Source organism: Prionailurus bengalensis, chromosome D4 (genome assembly GCF_016509475.1).
Source record: "Prionailurus bengalensis isolate Pbe53 chromosome D4, Fcat_Pben_1.1_paternal_pri, whole genome shotgun sequence".
In the NCBI taxonomy this organism is placed as follows: domain Eukaryota; kingdom Metazoa; phylum Chordata; class Mammalia; order Carnivora; family Felidae; genus Prionailurus; species Prionailurus bengalensis.
In genome coordinates, this window is record NC_057359.1 from 70,518,111 (window position 1) to 70,544,492 (window position 26,382).

Below are 26,382 nucleotides of genomic sequence, written 5' to 3' on the forward strand. Positions count from 1 at the left end.
ACCATTAGGAGTAGGCAATTCTCTGAGGGGTTACAGGGAGGGCATATATGCCCCGGGGAGGCTTATAACTCTGGGGTGGGGCTGTGGTGATTTGGGAAACCACGTTCAATGTATCTATTGTTTTCAAAGAAGGAGCTAAGGAAAGTGACACTGGACAATATCTTTCCAGTGGGCAGGAGGAATACGCAGAATATGGAGGGCTAAGAAGGGCGTGGGGTCGCCAAAGGGTTCAAACACCGCATTGAGGCGCCGCAACGCCTTTTCCTTGGGAAACTCAGACGTTTGCCCGCTGGGCTGGCACAATGGCGTTTCCGAACCCATGCCCGACCCACTGGGGGCAGTAGTTGTTATTTGCTAGACGCTTCTTTCTTTTGCAACTTCAAATCTGCAAGAGCTGCAACCTTGCCGATGACTCAAACGTTTCCTCGAACCCTCTGGGCTGTGTCACCGCCGCGGCCGCCCCTCTGCCCTCCCACTCGTCCCCGGCATCTCCGTGCAGCGCCGCCCGTCCCAGGGGAACCGCGGGCGCACCTGGCGCCTCGGGCGCCCCAGCACTGCGCGCTGGGGGCCACACCGCCCGGCGCGCAGCTGCCAGAGCGCTCCCTCCCGAAACATTTAAGTGGAGTGGCTTGTCTAGCGCCCAGCGAACAACATTATCCAATTGCTTCCCGTTTTATTCGCAGGCTGGGAGCTGAGAGAGCCGGAGCGTTCACTTTCAACCCTCAAGGGGGGGAGGGGGTGCGGGCAGGGAGGGGAGAAGCTTGCGGCTCCACCTCGCGCGCGGCGCGGCCAGAGCGCCCGGCTCCGGCAGAGGCGAGCAGCGCCGGTGAGCCCCGCAGCAGCGCGCCCGGCCGCCCGGAGCCCCGCGATGGAGTGAGTATCCCCGCGCGAAGCTCGCTGCCCTCCTCTCGGCATGTTGCCATGGCGACCGCGGCAGCAGGCAGATGCGGGCTCGGGTCCCAGTCCCGGATGGGTGTTTAATTTCAGCCCAGTGTGTACGCCTGGTGTTTCTATAGCAGCAGTCGCAGGGGCTGGAGCCAAGGGGCAGGAGCCCCGGGATGAGTGGTTTTGTGCGGCTGCCTCTTGGCCAGCAGGGCCTCCGGAGGGGACGCTGCTGCTAAGGAGGGAAGCACGTCCTAGGGTTCCCCATCCCTGCCCCAAGCTTCCGATTCTCAGGGAGTTGGCTGAGAATAGCCATTACTTCCGATTCCTAACCATGTCAGCATTATTGGACTGCAGTTAAAAAAGGAGGGGGGGGTGTCACTGCGGATCGGAAGCAAATGTGGTTCGGTGTGAATTGTGTAATGGAAGGATGATGAGTTCGTGGGTAATATGAGACAGAGCTGCAATGCCCTGGCTACTAGAAACCAGCAGACGACCCAAAATTATTGATTTGTTCCTGGGGTAATTGAGAAATGAGACAGAAAGGTAGGAGCAGCAGCCGGGGGGGTTGACTTACAACGTTTGGCACCGTGGGCACAGCATGGGAGGGGTGGGGAAGAGAGGGCAGGGAGGCAGGAGGGGCGTTAACCAGAAAAGACACAATAAAGGGCTTCGGTCTTGGGTTCGAACTGGGGTTTCTCTCCCCTCAGCCTTTGCGTCCCGGCGTTGCCTTTTGGTCACTCTCTCAGGCTCCTGCCGCAGCAGGGCCACTTTGACGGGCGACAGGCTCCAAGAAAGGGTGAATTCTGGAGCCAGCTATTAGACACTGCTCACTTGGTCAGCTTCTCCGCCTCCTGTTCTCTTCCCACGGATACTTCCTGACATTGGGGCTGTATGAAATCATATTTCAGCCTAGAGATAACGACCAGTTTTCAGGTATCGGGATCTTCATGCCAAACCCAATAAACCGTAGATGCAGCTGCCATCCCTCTGCATATCTGATTGTGTAAATGTAATTTAATCCTCACCAACAAGGCTGCTAAAGCAGAAGTCAGAGGTGGTGCAGCATTTTAGGAGTGAGGAGTTGTAGATTTCAGCCCCTGACTTGCCTGGCACTAGTGTTACTGATTTTCTGTACCAGTAATTTAATATCTCCGAGCCTCAGTTTCCCTATGTGTACCGTGGAGACAAAGATGTTCCTGACTTACTTCTAAGCATTGTTGAGAGGATCAGATAATATTTCTGTATCTTCTAGAGGGCTCTGTAGATTGTAAGGTATATATGAATTTAAGGAGTTAATGATCAAGTCTCTGGAATCGGTTTTCTGGGCTTGAGTCCTTGTGCATTTTGCTGAATGACGTCAGTCTCTCTGGGCCTCGTTGCTGGAAACAAGAATGATAACTCTTTCATGAGATTTTTCTGAAGATCAAACAAATTGGTACATATTGATGGTCTTCGAGCCTGGAACAAAGAAAGCTCAATAAATATCATCTATTATCTATAAATATTATCTATTATTATTATTGTGGTCTCCAGGAGTCCTCGTTGACATTTTGTGGGGTCTCAGGTTGGTGCCAAGGTGTTTTATTTTTCCCCAGACAATTTATAAAGAAACTTAATGCCCCAAGGGCAACTGAGAGTAACACAATTCTCAAGATACCATTGTAGATGTTCAGAAGCAACCAGGAGACATAGCAGGCTTGAGTACACAGGGCAGAAGCTTGGCTTTTGGCAGGACGACTTGGCTTTTGGCATGTTCTGTTCTTATTGCCCAATGCCATTTTTTTTTTTTAGATGTGGAAACTGCCCTTTATAAGAGGATGAATGTAGGTCTAGTGGTCCCACGGTGGAAGGTTAAAGGGTACCCTGGCTGTTTGCCAGGACAGTAGTTCTTATCTTTACCATCTCACATGAATACTCGAATGTATAACATACCTTCCAGACTTACAACTTGAGCGTTCAGTAACTGAGGAACGGCACACAGGATTTGTAAGCTTCCTTCCCCAGACCTTTCCCTCATCTTCTCTCCATCCTCCAGCTAAGTTTTTGTTCCAGGTGTGCCTACCTCCCGCGTGGAATTCCTGGTGAACACAGGCTTTCCGTATCATGCTCTTCCCTGTCCTTCTGCAGGGTTCAGATTGGTGTCCCAGCCAGCCCCCTTCTCTCCTGATCAGCCTGGCCCTGGCTTTCCTGTCCCCCTGTGACATTTCAAGGTCCTCCTCACCTTCCAGTTAACCTCCTGCCTTTCCAGCTGTCTAATCTGTTCACTCTCCCATTTCCATTGCTTCATTAATATAATTCACTTTTTAACTCTTTTTTTCTTCTTTCAGAATACTATCTTTTCCTGTCTTGGGTGTAACCAAATTTCTCAAATCCTGTTCTTCCCCTCTATCTAAACCCTCTCAAAAATCTCATCTACCATATAACTCCATTCTCCTTCCTTATCATTTTCAACTTATGTTTATGGAAAAGAATTGGAAGGGGGGGATAAAATTCTCTTCCTTCTTTAATTTTTTCATCTAACTAACAAATACTTGTTGAGATTAGCACCGGTCAACAGAGCAGGCATGATTCTCATCATCTGAAGTTCATAGTTTAATGAAAAGATAGATGTTAAAGCGGTAAATGAATATACAAATACAAATGAATCATTTGTATGAATGAATGAATATACAAATGAATATACAAATACAAAGTGCAATAAATGCCATGAGGGAAATGATGCAGAGGAAATAACAAGAAGGGAATATAGGTTAGATTAGGAGGTCAACAAAGCCCCTCTGAGGAGCTGATATCTAATGTGAGATCTGAAGGATGAGTAGGAGTTGGCTTGGTGAGGAGTAGAGGGAGGAAGCACTCTGGGCTGAGAAAATGGCACATGCTAAGGCCCTGGGGCAGCAGAGATCCTTGGCAGGTTAGAAGAACTGAAAGAAGGGGAGTATGGCTGGGGTTTTGGCAGTGAGGAAAAGATGGTTTAGAGATGCTGCTAAGTGCAACGGGGTGCCACAAGGAGCTTTACGAATGGGTGTGATGATAATTATTTGTGTTTTGTATCTTCAAAGCTTCAAAGTACAAAAACCTAAAATTGCCTTTCCTTCTGAAGGTATGTAAAATGGATGACATAGAAAATGTGTCATAGGCAAGCATCAGAATACTGCAAATGTTTGCAACAGGAGAAGGGGGATTATCAGTTTTAAAAACCAGCCAGCTTGTGGTGTGCCAGTGTCTGATAGTTTTGAATAAGCCGAGGTCACCAGTTTTATTACTTTTTTTAATTTTTAATTTTTTAATGTTTATTCATTTTTGAGAGAGACAGACATGAGCTGGGGAGGGTCAGAGAGAGAGGAAGACACAGAATCGGAAGCAGGCTCCAGGCTCTGAGCTGTCAGCACAGAGCCCAACGCGGGGCTTGAACTCATGTGAGGTCATGACCTGAGCCAAAGTCAGACGCTTAATCAGCTGAGCCACCCAGGCGCCCCTCGAGGTCACTAATTTTAAATGAAATGGAGTGAAAATAAGAATACGATCATTTATTCACGAGCCTTACTGGTTTTCAAAAAACAAGAGCATCTTAGTTGAAATAGGAGAAAACATGCGTAACAAGCAAAGACGGTCCTGACTGTACTTGGCTGCCCTCCTTGTTGGGTTGAGTGTGAGAACAATGTGTATGTGGGAACAAACTTCAGCATATGCGGTTACTAATTTGGTACCACACCTATAGGTTTTGCTGGACGCTTCTCTAGAACACAGTCTCCAAAACAGTATGAGAGCTGAAAGGCACAGAGGACATAGCACGGGAACTCTTTCAACTGTCGCCATCTCTGCCAGCACTGGGGCTCTGACTTGATGGGACTCAGAAAAATGACATTTCTCATTGCCTGTCAGGGGCCTGCTTTCACAGACACTCAGCCACAGGACAAGTTTCAAGCATCCAGAAGAGATCACGAAGCATCTAAGCTAAAGTTTGCTTTTTCACAGAAACAAATCTAGGCTCATGAGGGGATAAGCGTGGAAGGGGTACTGAGTCACGGCTGACTTCTGGTTCTTAGCATATGCCTTCATTCGTGCGTTCACCCTTATGCAGCAAACATATTGAATGTTTTATATGTGCCAAGCACTGCGATAGGTCCTGGGGATAAATGGTGACCTGATCCTGTCTTCAAGGAACTTTCTGTTTAGTCTCAATGTGACTATGGGTGCCATATGACCTTGAACCATTTTCCTTGGCTATGTCTGTCCTGTTACACAAAGTGTGCCATTTTATGTGTTCGGCACGTTGTAGGCATTGAGTAACTATGTTTGAGAATGTGTAAGGCCTTTAAAAATTAATTTTTGTGACGAAGGTAATGTATGCTTTTTACAACAATTCAAATGGCTTGGGGTTCAGTTTATGAAATAAACCTATCCCTTTCCCTACTCTTTCCCCCAAGTCTTAGTCCCTAGAGCATTACCATGAAGGTAATCCTTGGAGGTATCCTTTGGAGGTATCCTTCCTATTTTCCATGCAACAAAACAGAGTTGGAAACACATACTTAAAGAAGTTTAAATACTTTCTTTTAAATAAATTAAGTCCTACCACACTTGTTATTCTGTAGCTTGCTTTTTCCTCTTCATATATTGTGCATACTTTTATATATCGATATATACATACCTATCACATATGCTTTTATTAGCTGCTTAGCAGTTACTTTTGGAATATAGTTCATCAGTCCCCTTTGATGAAGATTTAGGTTTGTTGCCATTTTTTTTTGCTATTATATGCAATGTTGCAATGAACATCTTTGTACATCCTGCAAGTGAATCCAGATACTACTTTCCAGAAATGGAATCGCTTAATAAGTGAGTATGCATTTTATGATTTTTTCTATATATTGTCAGAGTACATTGCCACAAGGAATATTTGAGTCCCTGTTTCCTCACTCCTTGGCAACCCTAGCCACGTTATAGATTTATATCTGAGTAATACACTTATACTTGGTGCCTCTAACTTTATGTGACCACTCTATCAGTGGTCAGTCTGTGCTTTTGCCCTTCCTGGACTGAGGGCCTCTGGGCTACTGGTCATTTTTTTCAGACAGCAATAGGGAGTCATAAAATACAAGCAGCAAGCTTAAATCCAGAAGAGAATGAAAATTATTTGCAAAGGCAAAACTTAAAATACCTAATTAACTTTAAAAAGCGATCAAGGAGGTTTTTGTAGAGTTTGTCCAATTTTGACTCTATTGACTGATTCCTTACAACTGAGGAAACGAGACTCTACCACTCAGCCCTCCTTTTACCATTTGTTGCAGTTATACTGTTAGTTTCACATTTTCAAAGTTTTAACATTTGCAGTTTTGAATTGTAAACATAATCCTCCCAGTTCATTCAGTCAACTGAATGCACTTGATTGCACTAGGTACTGTTCCTTTAAACATTTTTTTAATGATTATTTATTTTTGAGAGAGAGGGAGAGACAGAGCGCAAGTGGGCGAGGGCAGAGAGAGAGAGGGAGGCACAGAATCTGAAGCAGGCTTCAGGCTCTGAGCTGTCAGCACAGAGCCTGATGCGGGGCTTGAACTCACAGACTGCGAGTTCATGACCTGAGCTGAAGTGGGATGCTGAACTGACGGAACCACCCAAGTGCCCCACAGCAGGTGCTGTTCTAAGCGTTGAGAATACAGCAGTGAACAAAACTGAGAAAGATCCTCCCCTCACAGAGCTTCTATTTCATGAAAGAGACACAATGTGTATATACGTTAATTTCAAGACTAAAAATAAAACATATTAGGAGTCTAGAGGGTGATGAGGGAAGGTTATTTTTTTTTATTAAAAAAAATTTTTTTTAACGTTTATTTTATTTTTGAGACAGAGAGAGACAGAGCATGAACGGGGGAGGGTCAGAGAGAGAGGGAGACACAGAATCTGAAGCAGGCTCCAGGCTCTGAGCTGTCAGCACAGGGCCCGACGCGGGGCTCGAACTCACGGACCACGAGATCATGACCTGAGCCGAAGTCGGCCGCTCAACCAACTGAGCCACCCAGGTGCCCCAAGGGAAGGTTATTTTTGATAGAGTAGTCAGGAGACAGGTTTCTCAGTGGGAGAGTTTGAACAGAGACTTGAACAAAGTGAGGAGATGAGTCATGCAGAAGGAAGAGCAGTTGCAAAGGTCCTGAGGCAGCACCATGCTTTGTGGGCTTAGTGTTAGTCTGCGATCTGGATAAAGTCAAGATCCCCACCAGCCCCTTCCTCATAGGCATCCTCTTTCCTGAGCATTTTGTGTTGACTTAGTGTTTAATAGTAAGGTACTGTTTTCAAACAGGGCCCAAGGGTGTTATATTCTGAATGCCTTTCTGTTGCTTCTATGAACAAACAAATTGGATGTTTGTAAAATTATAGATTCATGTATTTTCCTCCCTCATAATTCTATAAGGCATTGTTCCATTGTGTTCTGGCATGGACTGTTGCTCTGGAAAAGTGTGAGGCTAGCCTGATTATTTCCTCTTTGTACCTGGCTTACCTCCTCTCTCCCCTCCCACTCTGGCAATTATTTTATTTTATTTTTTGCATTGGTGCTGATAGAATTATATTTGAACATGAAACTTCAATAACTTTGCTGTGATATTTCTTACTGCAAGTCACTGTGTCAGTTTCTCCTGGAAAATAGTACATTCCTTGGATCTGAAGACTTATATTTTCCTTTATTTTTTGTAAAGACATTTTCTTCATGGCTTTCAATTAAACAGCCTCCTTGTCCTCTTTATCTACTATAGGTACATCTATTAGTTAGTACCCTCCGTAACTGTCTTCAATTGCTTACATTTTTTCCTGTAAGTTTTCATTACAGTTTAAAGTCTATCCTCTAGGCAACTGACTTTTGTTTTTAGCAATATTTGTTTAGTTCTTACTTATTTTATGTAGATTTAATGTCTGTAATGGTTTTATTGTCATCTTCTATTTGTTTTCTGACTCCTCCAGCTCATTTGGCACATTTTTATTTCACTTTATTTTTTTAAGTTTTTTTATTAAAAAAATTTTTAATGTCTATTTATTTTTGAGAGAGAGAGAGAGACAGAGTGTGAGCTGAGAAGGGGCAGAGAGAGAGGGAGACACAGAATCTGAAGAAGGGTCCAGGCTCTGAGCTGTCAGCACAGAGCCTGATGTGGGGCTCGAACCCACAGACCCTGAGATCATGACCTGAGCTGACATCCAGTGCTTAACCAACTGAGCCACTCAGGCGCCACTCATTTTGCACATTTTTTCTTTTTTTCTAATTTATTTTTATTTTTATTTATTTTTAATTTTATTTTTTATTTTTTAAAATTTACATCCAAATTAGTTAGCATATAGTGAAACGATTTCAGGAGTAGATTCCTTAATGCCCCTTACCCATTTAGCCCATCCCCCCTCCCACAACCCCTCCAGCCCCCCTCAGTTTGTTCTCCATATTTATGAGTCTCATTTTGCACATTTTTTAAAAGAGTTGTTTTTCTTTAATTTCTTTGAGTGCATGGAGGATTGATCTGAAAATTTTATTTATTTCTTGTGTTATTTTTCTGAATACGCTTACCTGCCTTTTGCTTGTAAATCTTTCCTCTCTTTTTAAAAAATAATAATCAAACATAAAGGGTCTATGCATGTTGACAGCATTTATTACTCATTTCTGAATGGAGGTAATTTATCCAAGCCTTCTATTTGCCCAAGAATAAGTGGGAGACAGTGTTTGGGGAAGACAGTGACTTTAGATGAGATATTTTGTCCCATAAATGTTTCTTAAAACTGTACCGTGTCTTTTGCTCTAGAAGTGTCTTGTAGTATGTAAGCAGGTCACCGAGATAGATCACACACACTCTGTGTGTGTGTGTGTGTGTGTGTGTGTGTGTGTGTGTATGTGTGCACGTGTGTATGTTGAAGTTGGGGGAGCAGACGGATATTTGGTGCTTATTTGTCACTATGTGGTTGACTCTGTTGAGCATCTGCGAACAGAGGGAAAAGGTCAAGTCACCTACAAAGGTAATTGTTAACTTTCCTTCTTGTTTCACTACATCTCTTACCTCCAGACTATGGCTAGACTGTGGTAGACTATGACAACCCTCTATGTGTCCAGACTAGTCCTCTATATTAAGTTTTTAATTTTTCAAAAAGTTTATTTTGAGAGACAGAGTGAGCGGGAGAGGGGCAGAGAGAGAGAGAGAGAGGGAGAGAGAATCGCAATCTGTTAATCAGCACAGAGCCGGACTTGGGGCTCAAACCCATGAACCGTGAGATCATGACCTGAGCTGAAATCAAGAGTTGGACGCTCAGTTGATTGAGCCACCCAGGCGCCCCTCTATATTAAGTTTTTAAATGTCAGACTTTCACTGATAATAGACAGTTCACACAGTAGTACCTCCATCAGTGACACTTCCTTTTTGCACTGTCTGATATGGACCCAGCCCCTCCACACAGCTGTTTCCCATGTCTCTTGTAACTTGGTGGTACCACTCATCACCATTCCAATGTTGGGCCTCTGTGGGTTCTCTCTTTACTTAGCAATTTTTGAAAGCCAATTGACATCTCTAGAGGTATAGATTCACCTTTTTGCGCTGTCCACTGCTTTAATAAAATTTTTACTCTTTTTGGCAGATAATTCTTATAGTCTGTGGTTTGGGAATCTTAATTCTGCTACTTTCATAGTCAATAAATTCCCCCCCCCCCCCGGTTTTTCATTCTTTTCGTTCATTTTTGGCAGGTTTCAGGGAGATATAGAGAAAACCTGCCTTTACCATGTCTCCAAGTGAAAGAATTGGTGAATCTTACATTCCCATGAAAATACGAGGAACTAGCAAATGTCATTGTTCCTGGAAAATTTATTATTATAGATCTTTTTTTTTCCCCAATCGATTGTTAGCAACGTATATGGTAGAATAAGTTTGCAAATGATGTTATAAATACTTCAGAGCAGAAGAATTTTGGAGGAGGTGTGCATAGTGGGTATTCTCTGTCTCACCCTTCAAATCCATTCTGTACCTTCCTCCCCTGCTTAACGTCCTTTGAGGCTGACCTGTGTGGACTAACGTCCTTTGAGGCTGACCTGTGTGGACTACAGCAGTGAGGCTTTCTCGTCCTTTGGGTTGGGTCAGTGCAAAGCACCAGCAGAAGAGCCCAGGGCAGAAGAAGAGTGACATCAGTGGACTTACTCTATGGTCTCCCTTCCTACAGGGCAGGGAGTTGGCATTGTCTGCTTTCCTCATCTGAAGACCACAGCTCCTGCCTGCAGCCCACACCTACACTCTACTTCTAGTTCCCTCCTGGTTCTGGTGACCTCTCCCTCCCCTTGCCCCTTCAGGAATAGGTGAGGCTATGACTGGTCTCCCCACTTGGTTAGCCCCTGGTGTTTCGCCATCCCTGTTGGTTTCCCATAACTCTGCCCATGCCTTTGTAAAGCAGTCCCTTTATTAAGCTCCTCTAATTCTCCAGTGTAAGCATGCCATCTACTTCCGGCTGGGATCCCAACTCACAGAGTGTGCAAAGGATAGAAGTGTTTGAAGTTTAAGAAAAAATACACTTCAGGTTTCCAGGATGGAACTTGGCAACTTTGTGTCTGTTTACACATTCTGGTCATTTAAGCTCAAGGCTCCAAAATTAGAAGAAGCTGTTTGATAATTGTTACGAGTTTATTCAAGAAGGAGAATCTCCATTGCCACAGGCTACTGAAGTGTCAATCTGCTTCCCATTGAAAATGTCATTTTTCTTGTAACTTAGAATAAAAATTGCCCAAATTTGACTCCTCAGAGGGAGCACCAATCTCAGTGATGAGGTGGCTCGATTAGAATTTTATTTAAGGAAATGAAATTTTATTTCTTCTCCTAATAGGAAGGAACTTTACTAGCAAAAATTCTGTTTTTGTGAATAGAACTTCATTGTATTTGACCTACTGTTTAAATATAAGTGGTGATTTAACTTATCAATAGCATCTAAAAGAATCCTTCCTAAATTGCTGTCAGATCAATAAAATCTATCCCATCTTGTTTAATCTTCTTCACAGATAGCACAAAAGCATAAAATATGGTCTAATCAAAAGGTGTGTTACAAGTTCTGAATAGATGGGCTTTAAAGATATTTTACTCCACTTTATATAGTATTTTATACCTAGTGAGTTATTTAGACTGCTTGTCCTACTTTAAGTGCTTCCATATCTCTGTCAATTATGTTCATTTATCCATTCACTTCACTCATAATTATTAAGTACCCACTATGTGCACTGGTACACTGTTCTAGGTACCTGTGATACAGAAAGGAATACGACAGTCCCTGCCTTCATGGAGTCCATAGTCTAATGAGGAACAAACATAATTGGCCAAGTTATTATATAATAAAGTGTGCTAAGTGTTATGCTGGCGGAAGTTTTGACGGGATACTGTCTGAAGCACATAGCAAGTGACAGGAGCCTAAATGAATCTAAGAGCTCAGGCATTCTATATGAGGTCAAAATTCAAGCCTAATTCTTAGCCCCTGAAATTAATTTAGCACATAAGCACTTTGTTTTTAATGTCTGGACTAGTCATCTTACAACTTTTTAAAAAATGTTTTATTTATTTTTTGAGAGAGAGAGAGAGAGAGAGAGAGAGCGCACAAGCAGGGGAGGGGCACAGAGAGATGGGTACAGAGGATCTGAAACAGGCTCTGTGCTGATCGGCTGACAACAGTGCACCTGATGTGGGGCTTGAGCTCATGAACTGAACCATGAGATCTTGATCTTGACTGGAGCAGAAGTCAAGACGCTCAACCGACTGAGCCACCCAGGCGCCCCCATCTTAACAACTTCTGAAGTCACTTTCTAAAACACTTGCCAAGCCAACTCCAATGTTAAAACTAGTTTGAATAATTGACAGTCATGTTTTTGTTTGCAATGATGATCCTATGGCTAATGCTACCTCCACGACCATGCATGTTACCATCAGTATCGTGGTGATTGGCTGCCCCCTTGAGGAATCAGAGACTCAGTTTTCCAGATGACTTTGCAAAGTGGGATCACTAATAAGGTCAGACAAAACAAAGGAAAAAAGCAAACAGAACAAACAAACACAAACACTTAAGATTTACAGGTCACTGCTAGGCTTTTTTTAGACACAGTATTTGATTTGTTTTAGCCATCTTTGTTGAAATACTATCAAAGCCCTCTAACTTTTGAAAGGCATTAAGATCTGCCAGACTGTACAGATTAGCCATTTAGAGAAACAGTAAAGCTGATCTAGAAACAATCAGGAGTTCTCCATCCTTCCAATGCTTTCCTTAACTTCTTATCTTCCAAGAGGGAAGTGCCCAGCATTTAAAGTTAATGACACCAGCAACAAGGTCTCATTTCCTCAGAGATTCACGCTGTGAAGTGCATAGCTGTCACCTGGAAATAGTGTTAAAACGCAGATCCTGATTCTGTAAATGTGGGGTGGGATTGGAGAGTCTGTGTTCCCAGCAAGCTTCCCGGGAGAGGATGCTGCTGCTGGTGGTCTACAGACCCCACTTTGAGTAACAGCTTCACAGTGCAAAGACACAGTGTGGGGCTGAACATAATGCCAGAAGTGAGGGCCTCATTCTTTTACACGTCCTCCTTCAAAACAGAACTGGAGTTCAGCAACCTGTGTGTGAAACAGGCCAATCTACCGAGCAAAACCAGACTTTTCATTTTCATTGGCATAACTTGGCAGTTCCATGTGAATAGATAAAATCTTTATATTTTTGGAAAATCAGAACAGGATCAGAGGTTGTCAGAAAGTGTTTATAAGGCAGATAAACGTAGTCTTATCTTTTAAAATATGAATTTGAAAATTTTTGTGGTCATACATAATTTAAAATCCAAAAATATTTTTCTTTAGTCAGTTCCTTAATATTTAAAAAAATAGCTAGTGAATCTAATTATCTGTGGTCTCAAGAGTCTGCAAATCAGTAATATCTTGATATAAATGTCAAGGAATGATTCTATAAATCTGATACTCATGTGAGTTTGAACATGTTATGTTAGGACAAAATAGCTTGTAGTATTAGATTTTTTTCTTTCTTTGTTTCTTTGTTGTTTGTTTGTTTCTTTCTTTCCCTTTCTTTCTTTTCCTTCCTTCCTTCCTTCCTTCCTTCCTTCCTTCCTTCCTTCCTTCCTTCCTCCTCCTTTCTCTCTTCCTTCCTTCCTTCTTCCTTCTTTTCTTTTCTTTTCTTTTCTCTTTTCCTTTCTCTTCTCTTCTCTTCTCTTTCAGTAGGGTCCACACTAGGCATGGAGTCCAATGTGGGGCTTAAACTCACAACCCTGAGATCAACACCTGAGCTGAAATCAAGAGTTGGATGCTTAACTGACTGATCCACCCAGGTGCCCCAGTATTATGTTGTGTGAATGACATTGACAAACTTAAGCATCTTTACTCTTGGAAGCCAGGGAAGAGTGACCTACTTCATAAAGGATAATTCAAACATATTATTAAGTTGTGTTTTCATTTATGTGAGGTGTAAAATAGCTCCCAAACTCCTTGTTATGGGAACTAAGTATTATAAAGACAATACCTATTTGAGAACTAAACTGTACAGAACAAGGTTCTGTTGTGGATTCTTGGTTGCTTAATAAAATGATGGCTCTTTAAATCTAGTTACATTTTCAGGAATTAAAGCGCAGTTCTTGAGGGCTCTCAGTATGTCTGTCCTCCCCCCGCCCCCCCCAGCCTGTGTCAGCCACACAGTGTACCTTCCTGTTAGTTCCACTCTCCAGGTCTTGCAATTAGAAACATTTCATCATATCATGGTGGTGTGCATATGACTTTAGTGCAAGAAGAGTAGGAGTATCATGTCCTGGAGAAACAAATATGAGGCGTGTGTGTGTGTGTGTGTGTGTGTGTGTGTGTGTGAGTGTGTGTATGAAACTCTACTTTTCAAGACCTCCTTCTAAAATGCCACTCTTCTTATATATCTGTGTCTTATTTTGATACTTTCAGCTTTCCTCCCCTTCATCCTTACCTTGGGAATTTTAAAAGGATTCCTAAGACCAAAATCCCCAGGTTGATAGAAAAGCTTTGGCCCTTGTCACCCACTCCCCAAATTTGCCTGCCTCAGGAGATTGGTCATTCTTGGGGTGTAGGCTGGCATCTTGCACTCTATAGCCAAAGAAACCAGGGCTGACTGCTGGTGCAGACCCTAGGCTCTGATGGTAGTGGAGGAGTGGGGAGGGTGGGGGAAGAAGGGTGGGAGAGGGCGGGAAGGGACTTAGGCAGCTGTGAACACAAACCTAGGGGGCAAAAGCTGGTGAAATCTGCATGGGATCCTTGGTGGCTATCAGTTTCTTCAGTAGAGAAAGCTGCTGGGTTCGTCTGCAGAGCGGGTCGCTGGGAATGTGATCATCCCACGGCGTGGCTGATATTGGCAGCTCCTGTTTTTTTTCCTTGTTCCTAGCTGTCTCTGTACCTCTCAGCTTTGCCTGTTTCTAGATGAGGTGAAACCCAAGTGGATCCTGCATGTAGTGTCCCGAAAGGCTGGGGAAGTTAGTTGTTCAGTTTGCTCTTTCTCAGCGAAGGGCACTCTTTCTAGCTGGAGCGTTCCCTCTTGGCAATGAGGAGTGCCATCCTGGGGGACAGGATGCTCCAGGTAAAATGAAGCTGTTCTTTCTTCCCTGTTTGTGTGGTTATTTTTGTTTTACTATGTTTCTGAGGTTTCTTAAGTAGACTTCTGATCTCTCCCAGAGCTATTTTTGTTCATGGATAGCTGTCTCCAGCTTTGGTTTTCTTTTTCAGCATCATCATCATGGATAGCTGTCTGATAATTGATGATCTTTGTTGGGGGACAGAGGCTGGGGTCTCCTATACCGCCACCTTTGCAACATCACCCTGGAAGCTAATAGGGACTGTGTTCCACATCCAGTATGCATGCCCGTCTGTCATCATGTCTAACCGCATCCTTACATGTTTACTTTCTAGGTGGTAATAAGATGCAGGTTCCATGTGTGCATTGACAGCTGGGAGCCTATCTTGATACTCTCAAAGCTTTAGTTACTGCTGTTTTGATTCATAGAACAAGAGATATGTAGGGTGGAAAAGCACAAACCAGAGATCAGAGGTAATATTATGGCCTAAAGTCTGCCTAGTACTGGAGTGGAGGCTTAGGCTTGCAGCTGATGAAGAAAACTCACCTACATGTGGGTGATGAGCTTATAAATAGGTCTACATTTGGGGAGGGTAAAAGATTTGGTCTTTCCACCATTAAGACAATTACAGGATTTTAATAGATGATCTTTATCAAACTCAGAGTGTTCCTTTCTTCTCCTGGTGTGCTGACAGTGTTTTTGTTTTGTTTTTTAAATGAACAGCTGTTACATTTGTCAGATACTTTTTTCCTAGGTCTATTGAGTAATCATGTGGATTCCCTTTGCTAATATTTTGTGGAGGATTTTGCATCTATGTTCATGAAATGTATTGCCTGTAATTTTCTTTCTTGTGGTGCCCTTGTCAGGTTTTGGTATCAGTGTGATGCTGACATCATAAAACTAGTAGGGAAGAGTGTTTTCTTCCCATTTTTTCTGGATGAGTACAGATAGAAGTAGTATTATTTCTTCCTTAAATATTTGGTAGAACTTACCAGTGAAACTTACTAGGCTGATTTTTTCTTCATTGGAAGGTGTTTGATTACAAATTCCATTTCTTTAATGGATATAAGAACACAGATTTAAAATTTTGTGTGTGTGTTATTTTCAGTAAGTTGCACTTCCAAAGAATTTGTTCATATCAACTAAGTTGTTATATACGTTGATACGTCGATAAAATCTTTCATAGTATTCTCTTATTATCTTTTTAATATGCCCAGGAATCTATAGTGATGTCCCTGATATCATTCCTGATATTTGTTATTCCTGTTTTCTCTCCTTTTTCTTCATGAGTTTTAATAGAGATGTGGCAATTTTGCTCATCTTTTCAAAGTATCAACTTTTGGTTTAATGCATTCTCTATAGTTTACTTTCCATTTCATTGATTTCCATTCCTTTCCTTTTTTATTTCTTGTATTCTATGGACTTGGGGTTTATTTTGTTATTTTTCTAGCATCTTCAAAGGAAAACTTAGATCTTTTTAGATTTCCTTTTCTAATATGATATTTCAAGTTATAAATTTCCATCTAAGTACTTTAGCTGCTTGTAACATATTTTGATTTGTTGTATTTTCTTTAAACATTTTTTTATTTTAAGGAATCTCTATGCCTGACGTGGGGCTTAAATTCATGACCCCCCAGATCAAGAGTTGTATGCTCCACTGACTGAACCAGCCAGGTGCCTGTTGCATTTTCATTAACATTTAGTTTGAAATTATTTTCTTATTTCTCTATAATGTCTTTTTTGACTCACAAGCTAACATCTAGTATCATTTTCCTTCAGCCTATAGAAATTCTTTCCACTTGTTTTTATGTAACATGTTTATGATGGGGACAAATTCTCCTGGTTTTTATCTGAGACATTCTTCAGTTTTGAAGAATATTTTTCCTGAATATAGAATTCTAGGCTTACAGGTTTTTTTTTTCCTTTTAGTACTTTAAAGACGTCATTCTGTTGTCTTTCACCTTCAACATTTCTAAGTAAGTCATAATTTTTATGTTGCTCCCCTATATGTAATATGCCTTTTTCCTTTGGTTGCTTTTAGGATTTTCTCATTTTCTTTGGTCTCCAGCAGTTTGACTGATAATGTCCCGAGATGTAGTTGTCTTGTAATATTTCCTGCTTGGGGTTCTTCAGGATTCTCAGCATATATTTTTTCAAATGCTTTTCCCATTTCATTCTCTATCCTTTCCTTTTGAAACTCCAGTTCTTTACATAGTAGAGTGTTTGGTACTATCCCACAAGTCATTGAGACTTTGCTCATGTTTTTGCTTTTTAAATTTAAATACATTTTTTATTGTAAAATAGTTCTAGATGTATACAAATGTTGCAAAGACAGTACAGAGTTCATATACACTCCTTACCTTGTTTCTTATGTTGTTTACATGTTACATTACTAGTGTTCATTTGTCACAACTAAGAAACCAACACCGGTATATTATCTAAACCCCACACATGATAAAGATTTCAGTAGTTGTTCCCTGATGTCCTTTTTTCTGTGCCAGGATCTCATCTAGAATACCACAGTACAGTCATGCTTCCTTAGCTTCCCCTGATCTGTCACAGTTTCTTGGACTTTTTAAAATTAACTTGACAGTTTTGAGGAGTGCTGGTCAAGTATTTTATAGAGTTTCCCTCAATTTGGGTTTGTCTGATGCCTTTCTCATAGTAGAGCAGGGTTATGGTTATTTGGAGGGAGACCACAAAGATGGGGTGCCAGTCTCATCACATCATTACAGGGGTGCACCTATTCAACATGACTTATCACTGATGCTGTTAACCTTGATCACCTGACCAAGGTCGTGTTTGCCAAGTTTCTTCTTTGTAACGTTACTTTTCCCCCTTTTTCAGGGATGAGGAGTTAAACTTCACCTCCTTGAGAGGGGACTATCAGGGTAATTTATTTGGAATTATTCTGTATGGACACTTATTTTTTCTCAACCATTTATTTATTTAGTAATTCATATATATATGTATATGTATCCACAGGGATTCATGGGCATTTATTTTATACTTAGGTTATTATTTTCCAGTACTACATTATTTATTTTGTTCAAAAGTTTATATGCATAGTCCTACAGGGTTTTTGGATCTCAACATATAAACATTTTTCACCCCACTCTTTATCCTCTCCTTGTGGGATCCCAATTATTCATATATTAGAGTACTTGATATTGTCCCATATGTCACTGAGGCATACTCATTTCTTTCTAAATCTTTTTATTTTTATCATGCTTTTATTTTAATTTCTCTTGACCCATCTTTATAGTCAATGGTTTTTTGCTTCTGCATTGTGGAGTCTGCTGTTAATCTCGTCCAATAAATTTTTTATTTCAGATATTTTAGTGTTCAGTTCCAGGATTTCTTTTTGATTCTTTCTTAGCTCTATGAATTTTCTTATCTTTTCACCTGTTATATCCATATTTTCCTGTAGGTTTTTTGGACATACCACAGTTATTTTAAAGTCTTTATGTGCTAATTCCAATATCTGAGTCTTCTGTGGGTCTATTTCAGTGAACTGTTTTTCTCTTTTGACTATGGGTCACATTTTTCTCCTTCATCTGTCTAGGAATTTTAAATTATATAATGTGCATTAAAGATAATATATTGTAGAGATTCTGGATTCAGTTATACTCTTATAAATAATGTTTTACTACCAGGTAATTAAATTACTGGTGTACTCCCTTAACTTTGTGGGGTCTTGTTTTCTTTAATTTATTTTTTATTTTTAAAAAATGTTTATTTTGAGTGAGAGAGAGAGAGAGAGAGAGCGAGAGCGAGAGCAGGGGAGAGGCAGAGAGAAGGAGAGAGAGAATCCCAAGCAGGCTCTGCCCTATCAGCACAGAGCCCAGTGTGGGGCTCGATTTGACGAACCATGAGATCATGACCTGAACAGAAATTAAAAGTTAGATGCTTAACTGACTGAGCCACCCAGGTGCCTCTGATTTTATGTTTTAATAGAGAGTCTTAGTCCAGTGTTCTCTTTAGGCTTAGGGTGCCCTTATTTCTAACATGTGGCCCTCCTGGGGTTTTAGTAGGAAGTTTAAGGTATTTAACAAATTTATTTATATAGACAATTGGTGAGAACATATTTCAGTAGATTGAGGGGATATCTTATGGGAAAATCTTTCCATATAGACAACCTCCTTCTCCCTGTAGGCTTTGGGCCTGACTTGCTTCTTTGTTTTAATCATATATTTTAAAGAATTACTTATGAAAATATGTATAAAGGAAAAATTTCCTGAATTCCTAGAGGAATCCCTGCATCTTAAAAATCAACTATATTTTACCCAAAAAAGAAGAATTAATATGTTTAAATTTAGTGGATGAATGTAAGCCCAAAGTGCTTTTAAGTCCTTTATATTTTATTTGTAATCTTTCTAAACATCTCAGGCTTATTGTATGTAAAAGACACCAAGAGAAAAAAAAGACACCCAGATACTTCAACTTTCTTTTGAAAAATGTGTGTCTATCTTTGTAATAGTCATCATCAAATTAATTACCAATTTTGGTGACTATGTATTGATAGGCTCAAGGCTCATCTAATTATCTAATCATGGCAAAAGCTTGAAATAAGTGAAGAGTTCCCATACTTTGCTTGGCCATTATTGACTTATGTGTTTGCCATTGTTTTTTAATCTCTCCTTTTTACTACATATCTCATCATTTTGTTAGCTGAATTCCATCTATAATTAGAGTCATGGAGTTGTTTACTGTTAACATCTCAGTCATCCCAAGGATAGTTCAACTTTCACATTCCAATCATTGTTCTAATTCTAAAATATAAGAACAAAGGTTTTCACACCTCTTTGATGGGAATATTTTGCCATCACTTTGCTTAGTCAGTGCTTCTTCCTTTTCAGTCTTATCTGGACACAAGTTGATAGTTTGCATGCCTCTTCTCCAGTTGTACTTTTCCATTCTTACCTGTGTCTTGTCTCCCTAAGGTGATGTTCTTCATATTTACCATGCTTATAGAAATTTTTGGAATGATGATGAAGGACTCCCACATCAAGTCAGCTTGTAAGGCAGTTTGCCATGCAAAATTTCTTACTAAAATATCCAGAAGATACTAAAAAGACAAAAAAAATGTTCAATCCTCCAAATTGAGGCAAATGATCTAGTGTCATGCTCTGGAAGGAATTTCCACTAATTATAGAGTCAACGGAATTGGGAAGAGGACAGAAGTCAGTGTCCTATCCATGCTTTGCCTCAGGTAAGGGAGTAGCCTCACATCCCCAAAAGAAGGTTGAGAGAGCCCACCCACCACCATCTTGTGTGATCAACTGTACTGGTCAGAAAATCAGGCAGCTTTGCCTCTATTTATTTCAAGACATATGTTCTGTGAACAGTGTGCCAAGAAAACAAAGAAGGAGGGGTACCTGGGGGGCTCAGTCAGTTAAGCACTGGGCTCTTGCTTTTGGCTCAGGTCATGATCTCACAGTTGTGAGATTAGGCTCTGTGCTGGGTGTAGAGTATGCTTAAGATTCTCTCTCTCTCTCTCTCTCTCTCTCTCTCTCTCTCTCATTCTGTCCTTCCGCTTTTCCTCTGCTTGTGTGCTCTCTCTAAAAATAAATAAATAAACTTAAAAAAAAGAAAACAGAGGAGGTAACTGAGAGAAATTATTGTTTGTCCACTGTAATTTTGGAATGTAGCTAATGAGAAAACTACTTCAGGATGAGGAAATGATAATTGGATGGATGTCCGTATCTTCATTAAGGTAAGAAATACAGGAGGGAAGAACAGATTTAGATGAAAGATGATGAGTTTACTTGTGTGCATGCTGAGTTTGAGACTCCTGTGGTGTTTTATTGTAGTCATTAAGATTTGAGGCACTTTTAGATTTTATTTATAATCATTAAGACTTTTCAAATAGATTCAAGGGAATAACTGGTAGGGACTTGGCCATGCAATCAGGGTTTAAATCAGAAGTGATATGGATTTGGACAACACATAGTTGAAGTCAGGGCTATGGATGAGAGAAGAGAAAAGGGCCCTAGATAAATCCTGAAGGGGCACCAACATCTTAAGTATAGGCAAAGGCAAAGGAATGAGCAAAGTTAGGGAGATACAGAAGCAGAGATGGAAAGATGTCAAAGAGAGGGTGGTGTCTCAGAATCTAAGGGAATAAAGTGCTTCAAGAAAGAGAAAATGGTTCACAATGTCAAGTGCTTCAGTATTATTAAGTAAGTAAGTCAGATGAATGTATGTATCAAGTAAAATTAAGTAAGATAAATGCTGAGAAGTGATGCTAGAATTGGGTACCAGTTATCCATTGGTTATCATTGACAAAGATGTTTCACAGGAGTGATGGGGTAGAAGTGAGATTCCCATGTGTTGAGTGAATGACAGGGCAAGTGAGGGCCACAGAAGTTTTATAGAGGGATGCCTGGCTGGCTCAGTCAGAAGAATGTGCTACTCTCAATATCTGGGTCATGAGTTCGAGCCCCATGTTGGATGTGGAGATTGCTTGAATAAATAAAACTTTAAAAAAAAGTCTTGCAGAAATTTGAGTTGGAAAGTAATGACATTGGGCAATAGCTAGAAGGTTATGTAGGATCAAGGGAAGATTCTTTTGTACATAAGAAAGACTTGAATACATTTATATTCTTAAGGAAAGGAAGCAACTGAGATAGATTTAGGAGAGAATGATGAGCTAGTTCCTAGTGGATGAAGGAACAAGTAAATTTATTGGCCAACCACCTACTCTATGCTTCACAGGACCCAACTTATAGATTTCTGGATCCTTTATAGTTCTTAAGTGAAATTATGTTGCTGCAGGGTTCATAGAGATCTTTGCTACTTTCTGAAGCCCTCTAACTATAGCAAGTAATTATGAACACTAATAACATTAACAGAAAAACCTAGTAGAAAAACTGTTTCATCCTAAAAAGGCTTTGAGATGGCTTATTTTAATAAATATTATTTCCTTATTGTTTGTTTGTTATTTTAATAATACAATTGGATAAAAAGAAATGGGTGATAAAATCGAGACAAAAGGTAGATGAATTTTGGGAATACAGAATAAAGCTGAGCAAGATTAGTCCACAGCAAATTTATGTCACATTGCTCTGTTCAGTTGCGAGAGGCGGGCTGCAAATTTGGCTGTATGCTTGTTGGTGCCCAAAACGAAGAGGGAACAACAATTGGTTACAAGATTCAAAACACCCAAATGAAAGAAACAACGTATTTTTTAAGGAGCAAGCAGTGTTTCCCAGCTCTGAGGCTTGAGAGAGATTTCTCTCATGGATGCTGTCTGTTGCCATGATGAATACACAAGAAGATTTCGTAGGGATTTCTTTGCAATGCCAGTGAGTGGAAGTGGAGGACAAAACGACCGTGTGCATCACTTTTATACAATACAGCATTAGCAAGAGGCATTTAATAGGCACTAAACATTTAAAAGATTCTGACTACTTTCTTAGCTCCTGTTCCTTACATTTCAGTAGTTCCTCAAATAACATCTGTCCAGTGTTGCACCCTTAATTTTCATTCCCCTAAAAACCTCTGAAATGAACGGGGCCCACATTTCATTTCAGAGTGGATGAAAAATTATCTGTTTCAGTGACCTTTTCCATTGTTTACCATGCTTTGCACTCAATCTAAGAGAAGCAAAGCACTTGGTACTGGAAGCTGATAACACTGGGCTTCATTTATAATCATTAAGATTTTCAAATAGACGCCATATCTCAGGGCACATACTTATCTAGGAGAGATCATCTATGGGCCTTGCTGGTGTCCAGCAGTGACAAGGTATAGACAGAGGAAATTAAAGTTCTAGGAAGAGGAAATCATTGTTGGCCCAAATGTTATAGTGGCTTTTTGTTCTGGCTAGAGGCAAGCCAAAATTTAATTACTGCCGATGGTTTGGTTTGATAAGTGTAACAGATGCTAAGTCATAGGTGGCTGGGAATCAATACTTTTTTTTTTCAATGAGTAATAACATGTTTGCTTTGAAATATTTTATCTAAGTGTAAGATTCAATGTGTACAGCTTTCTGAAGTGAGAGCTCTGAGAAATGCAATATGGCAAAGGCAGATTTGAGTTTCGGGTTTAGAACTGCCCTGGGAACTCTGATTACAGAAGTCCCTCTTCACTTCTGGAGCATCAGTTTAGGAATCTCCACGCACCAAAAAGCTCTCCAAGTGCTGGGTCTGTGTTACTGAAAGAGGGCGTTCTGTGCCTGAAACCACATCAGCTCTCTCTGGTGCTTCTCTCTGTGAGTATCCCAGATTACATATCGCCAAACTGTGTCTGTGAAGGGCTTGCTGTGAAAAGCACTAGCTTAAGTGAAACCACTTTCATTTTCCAGAAATGTACCAGAGTAGAGGGAGACCACTGTCCAGGAAAGAGAAGGGCGAAGTACTACATTAAGAGACTAATGGTATGGGGATGGGAACGGGGTATAGAACAAGAAGCTACATGAAGAGGTTGGGTCAGGTTCCTTAACCAGCCAGATTACCTGCTGTCTTCTGTTTCATGGATATAGACCTTGTCCTTCACCAGGCAGAAGTTAATTACCACTTACCTCTTGGGAAAGGAACCCATGTTCCCTGTCACTGAGTTTGGCTTTTGGAAACTCTGACTTATTGTATGATCTTTGAAAAGCAATTGAACTTCTGGGCTTCAGGTGCCACTTGGGTATGATCCAAACTAATTATATTTGGACTTTTTCATACCCCACTGAGAGATGTGGAGAAACCCCAAAGCACAGAACTCTAAAATTCAAACGTTATCTGGCTTAGCCTAGTCTCCAGGTGTGTGAGTTCAGAGGTGAGTGTTCTCCATCACAACTGGACCTATGTTAAAAAAAAATGTACCCCCCAAAGAGTAAAGAAACTCCTTTGGTTGATTGTTAGAGTGTTTCTTTGGTCTTAGGCAATGAGATGTACTTTGTTGTAAGAATATCGTTACTGGAAGTGGCAATACTATATTATGGATACAATCTTAGTGTCATTAGGTTTGAGAGGATGCTTCATTTACTATCTGTGTGACTTGGTAAAGTCACCTTGGTCATTCTGAATTGTTCCTCTGTAAGATGGAATAATAATCCTATCTCTCTAGATTCATGCAAGAAGAGAGTTTTTTTTTTTTCTTCCAATTCTTACATGCTATTGTTATATTTCATGTTTGCTCTCGGAACTAACTAGTTTTCATTGATGACTCACATTTGCCTTATGGTCCACCAGGATTCCCAGGTGCTTCTGGCTACAGCTGGTCCTGTGAGTCTCTTTCCTCCTGTCTGGGATGTGTATGGTTTGATTTTCATCCAAACGGAAGATTATGTTTAAACTCCCTTCTCTGTTTTTTTTTTTTTTTTTGAGTTTAAACTATTATTTTATTGTCATTAGCAAAGGTAGAGATCACATCGGTAAAATTACTCCCTTCTCTATTAATGAAGTCCAGGCACACACGCACAGAGGCTCAGACTCATTGCGGATACGCCCACTTTCTCTCCAGGGTGATCCAAGCAGGACAGCCGCGCGGGAGAACACAGACATGTGCTGTCTCACCTGCTGCCAGCACGTGGCTAGAAACACTGTCCCACAGCAAGTGGATGGATCAGTGAAACTAAGTCTCAAAGCTCAGCCCGTGGCTTTGGACATTGTCTCAGAGGAGGAACTCAGGGAATAGATCATGAGTCCTTAAACTTTCTTGTGTGCTATGGATCTCTTTGGCAGTTTGGTGAAGCCTCTGGATTCCCTAAAAGATCCTATGAAGTATATTGAAATACAGTCATTAAAATATTTTGAAAAACAGGGGCGCCTGGGTGGCTCAGTCGGTTAAGCATCCGACTTCGGCTCGGGTCATGGTCTCACGGTTCGTGAGTTCAAGCCCCGCGTCGGGCTCTGTGCTGACAGCTCAGAGCTTGGAGCCTGCTTCACATTCTGTGTCTCCCTCTCTCTCTGCCCCTTCCCTGTTCATGCTCTGTCTCTCTCTGTCTCAAAAATAAATAAACATTAAAAAAATATTTTGAAAAACAAATCTGTGGTATATAAGACACGTACTTTTTATTCATGCATTAGATACTAAGCCTAAGAGCAAATCAAAGAAATAATTTGTTATGGTTCAAGTTATGATGAATGTAATAGTAATTTCAACATATCTATAACAACTGGAATATAACGTGAAAATACCTGTGATTTCTATTGGTGACAAAGTCACAGAAATTGCTAATCTGACTGTGGTTTGTTACCTACATTCATAATTGAAAGAAATACTAAATTTCAGTTAGAGAAATTTAGTGAAAATACATACATAATTTTTTTTCCTGTGCAAGTTTATGGATCCCCTGAGTTCTATCCCAGGTGAAGGACCCTAGGTTTAAACAACAATGAAAACAGAAGAAAAGATAAGTATAAGAAGAATGGAAAGCTTACCTTTTCAGTGTAGTTACATGATGTTCGTTACATTTCAAACCACTAACAGTAAATGTTGTAGTTTGGTGGTTAGCACTTCTTTTTGTATACCATCTTCTTCCAACAAATGTTTGTTAAAGAACTAACAAAAACAGTGCATTTGTCAGGGGTGCCTGGGTGGCGCAGTCGGTAAGCGTCCGACTTCAGCCAGGTCACGATCTCGCGGTCTGTGAGTTCGAGCCCCACGTCAGGCTCTGGGCTGATGGCTCAGAGCCTGGAGCCTGTTTCCGATTCTGTGTCTCCCTCTCTCTCTGCCCCTCCCCTGTTCATGCTCTGTCTCTCTCTGCCCCAAAAATAAATAAAAACGTTGGAAAAAACCCACAACAGTGTATTTGTCTATCTACTTGTCTTTATATATATAATATAAATATATTTATATATTCATAAATATATAAACATATTATTTAATTAATTATTAATACATTGTTAAAATTAATTAATTATTAAATAAATATAATATATAATATATATTAACATAATATATTATATATATATTAGAGATTTTTTTAAAGAGAGATAAAGAGAGTACATGAGCAGGGGAGGGGGGCAGAGTGAGAGAGAGAGAATCTTAATCTTGAGCACGGAGCCCAACATGGGGCTCGATCCCACAACATTGGGATCATGACCTGAGCTGAAATCAAGAGTCAGATGCTCAACTGACTGAGACACTCAGGCACCCCTACTTGTCTTTTTTCTCCAGTGGAATATCAACACTTTGAGTTTGTTGAATGGAAAAAACTGATATGATGTAATATGATATGCTATGATATATGATATGATATAACATAATACAATATGTTATGTCAGATTAAGTAAGAACACCTTTAAAATACTCTGTATGTAGCTTTGTGGTATCCCATCAGATAGGAAAGAGATAACTCTTACTAATTTCTGGCAGAATTCGATTCAACATCCCCCATTTATTGCGTGTGTATGACCTGTCAGAAACATAATGTCAGTTAATACAACAAGCTTGCAGGTACACATCACCCATGTTCAGCAGTGTAATTCAAAGATCGTTGAGAATCCGTGTGTAGTAAACCATGGCGGGCACTGCACTAAGAGTGATGGCAGCATGGGGATGTAGAGATGGTTCCTGCCTACAGAGAGCTTACAGTCCAGAAGGGTGGAAGGATATGTATAAGCCTAATCATGAGGCAAGGTAAACCAAAGCAGACTGAGGGACCACCCTGGCAAGAGGCACTGGGGTAGGATGGGCTTTTTTTCTGGGAATAGTGGACTTTTCAGAGGAACTGAAGTTTGAGGAGAGAAGGAAAGGAAGCAGCAGAAGTAAAGGCTGGAAAGGTAGGCTGAGATTTAAATTTCAGGGCTGGGTGTGTCGACTGACTGTTGAGTGCAGAAATACCACGGCTGCCCTCAAATTACACGTCAATTCTCTGTCTTATTCCATGCCACTGGACACTATATCATAATGATTTTGTAAGAACCTCTCAGAATGCACAACGAACCTCGAGGTTTTCAGATTACGTTTGACTAACAGTCCCCTCTTCA

At 40.7% G+C, this 26,382-nt stretch overlaps 1 protein-coding gene and 1 long non-coding RNA gene across 3 annotated transcripts in view; one reads left to right on the forward strand and one right to left on the reverse strand.

The window, feature by feature from the left end:
- Positions 1–823: 823 nt before the first annotated feature.
- PALM2AKAP2 (PALM2 and AKAP2 fusion) overlaps positions 824–26,382 on the forward strand; it is a 448,509-nt gene continuing 422,950 nt past the window's right edge. Inside the window, 1 exon segment of the mRNA XM_043566474.1 lies at positions 824–873. Within this exon segment, the coding sequence (XP_043422409.1) occupies positions 869–873 (5 nt within the window). The 5' untranslated portion in view covers positions 824–868.
- Positions 1,880–24,999, reverse strand: LOC122474988. 2 transcript variants are annotated; one of them, XR_006295063.1, is made up of 3 exons: positions 24,832–24,999; positions 19,379–19,523; positions 1,880–2,343 (listed from the first exon to the last, which is right to left on the reverse strand). It is a non-coding gene; the product is annotated as an uncharacterized LOC122474988 (long non-coding RNA). The 2 variants fall into 2 exon arrangements; XR_006295061.1 differs by lacking the exon at positions 19,379–19,523.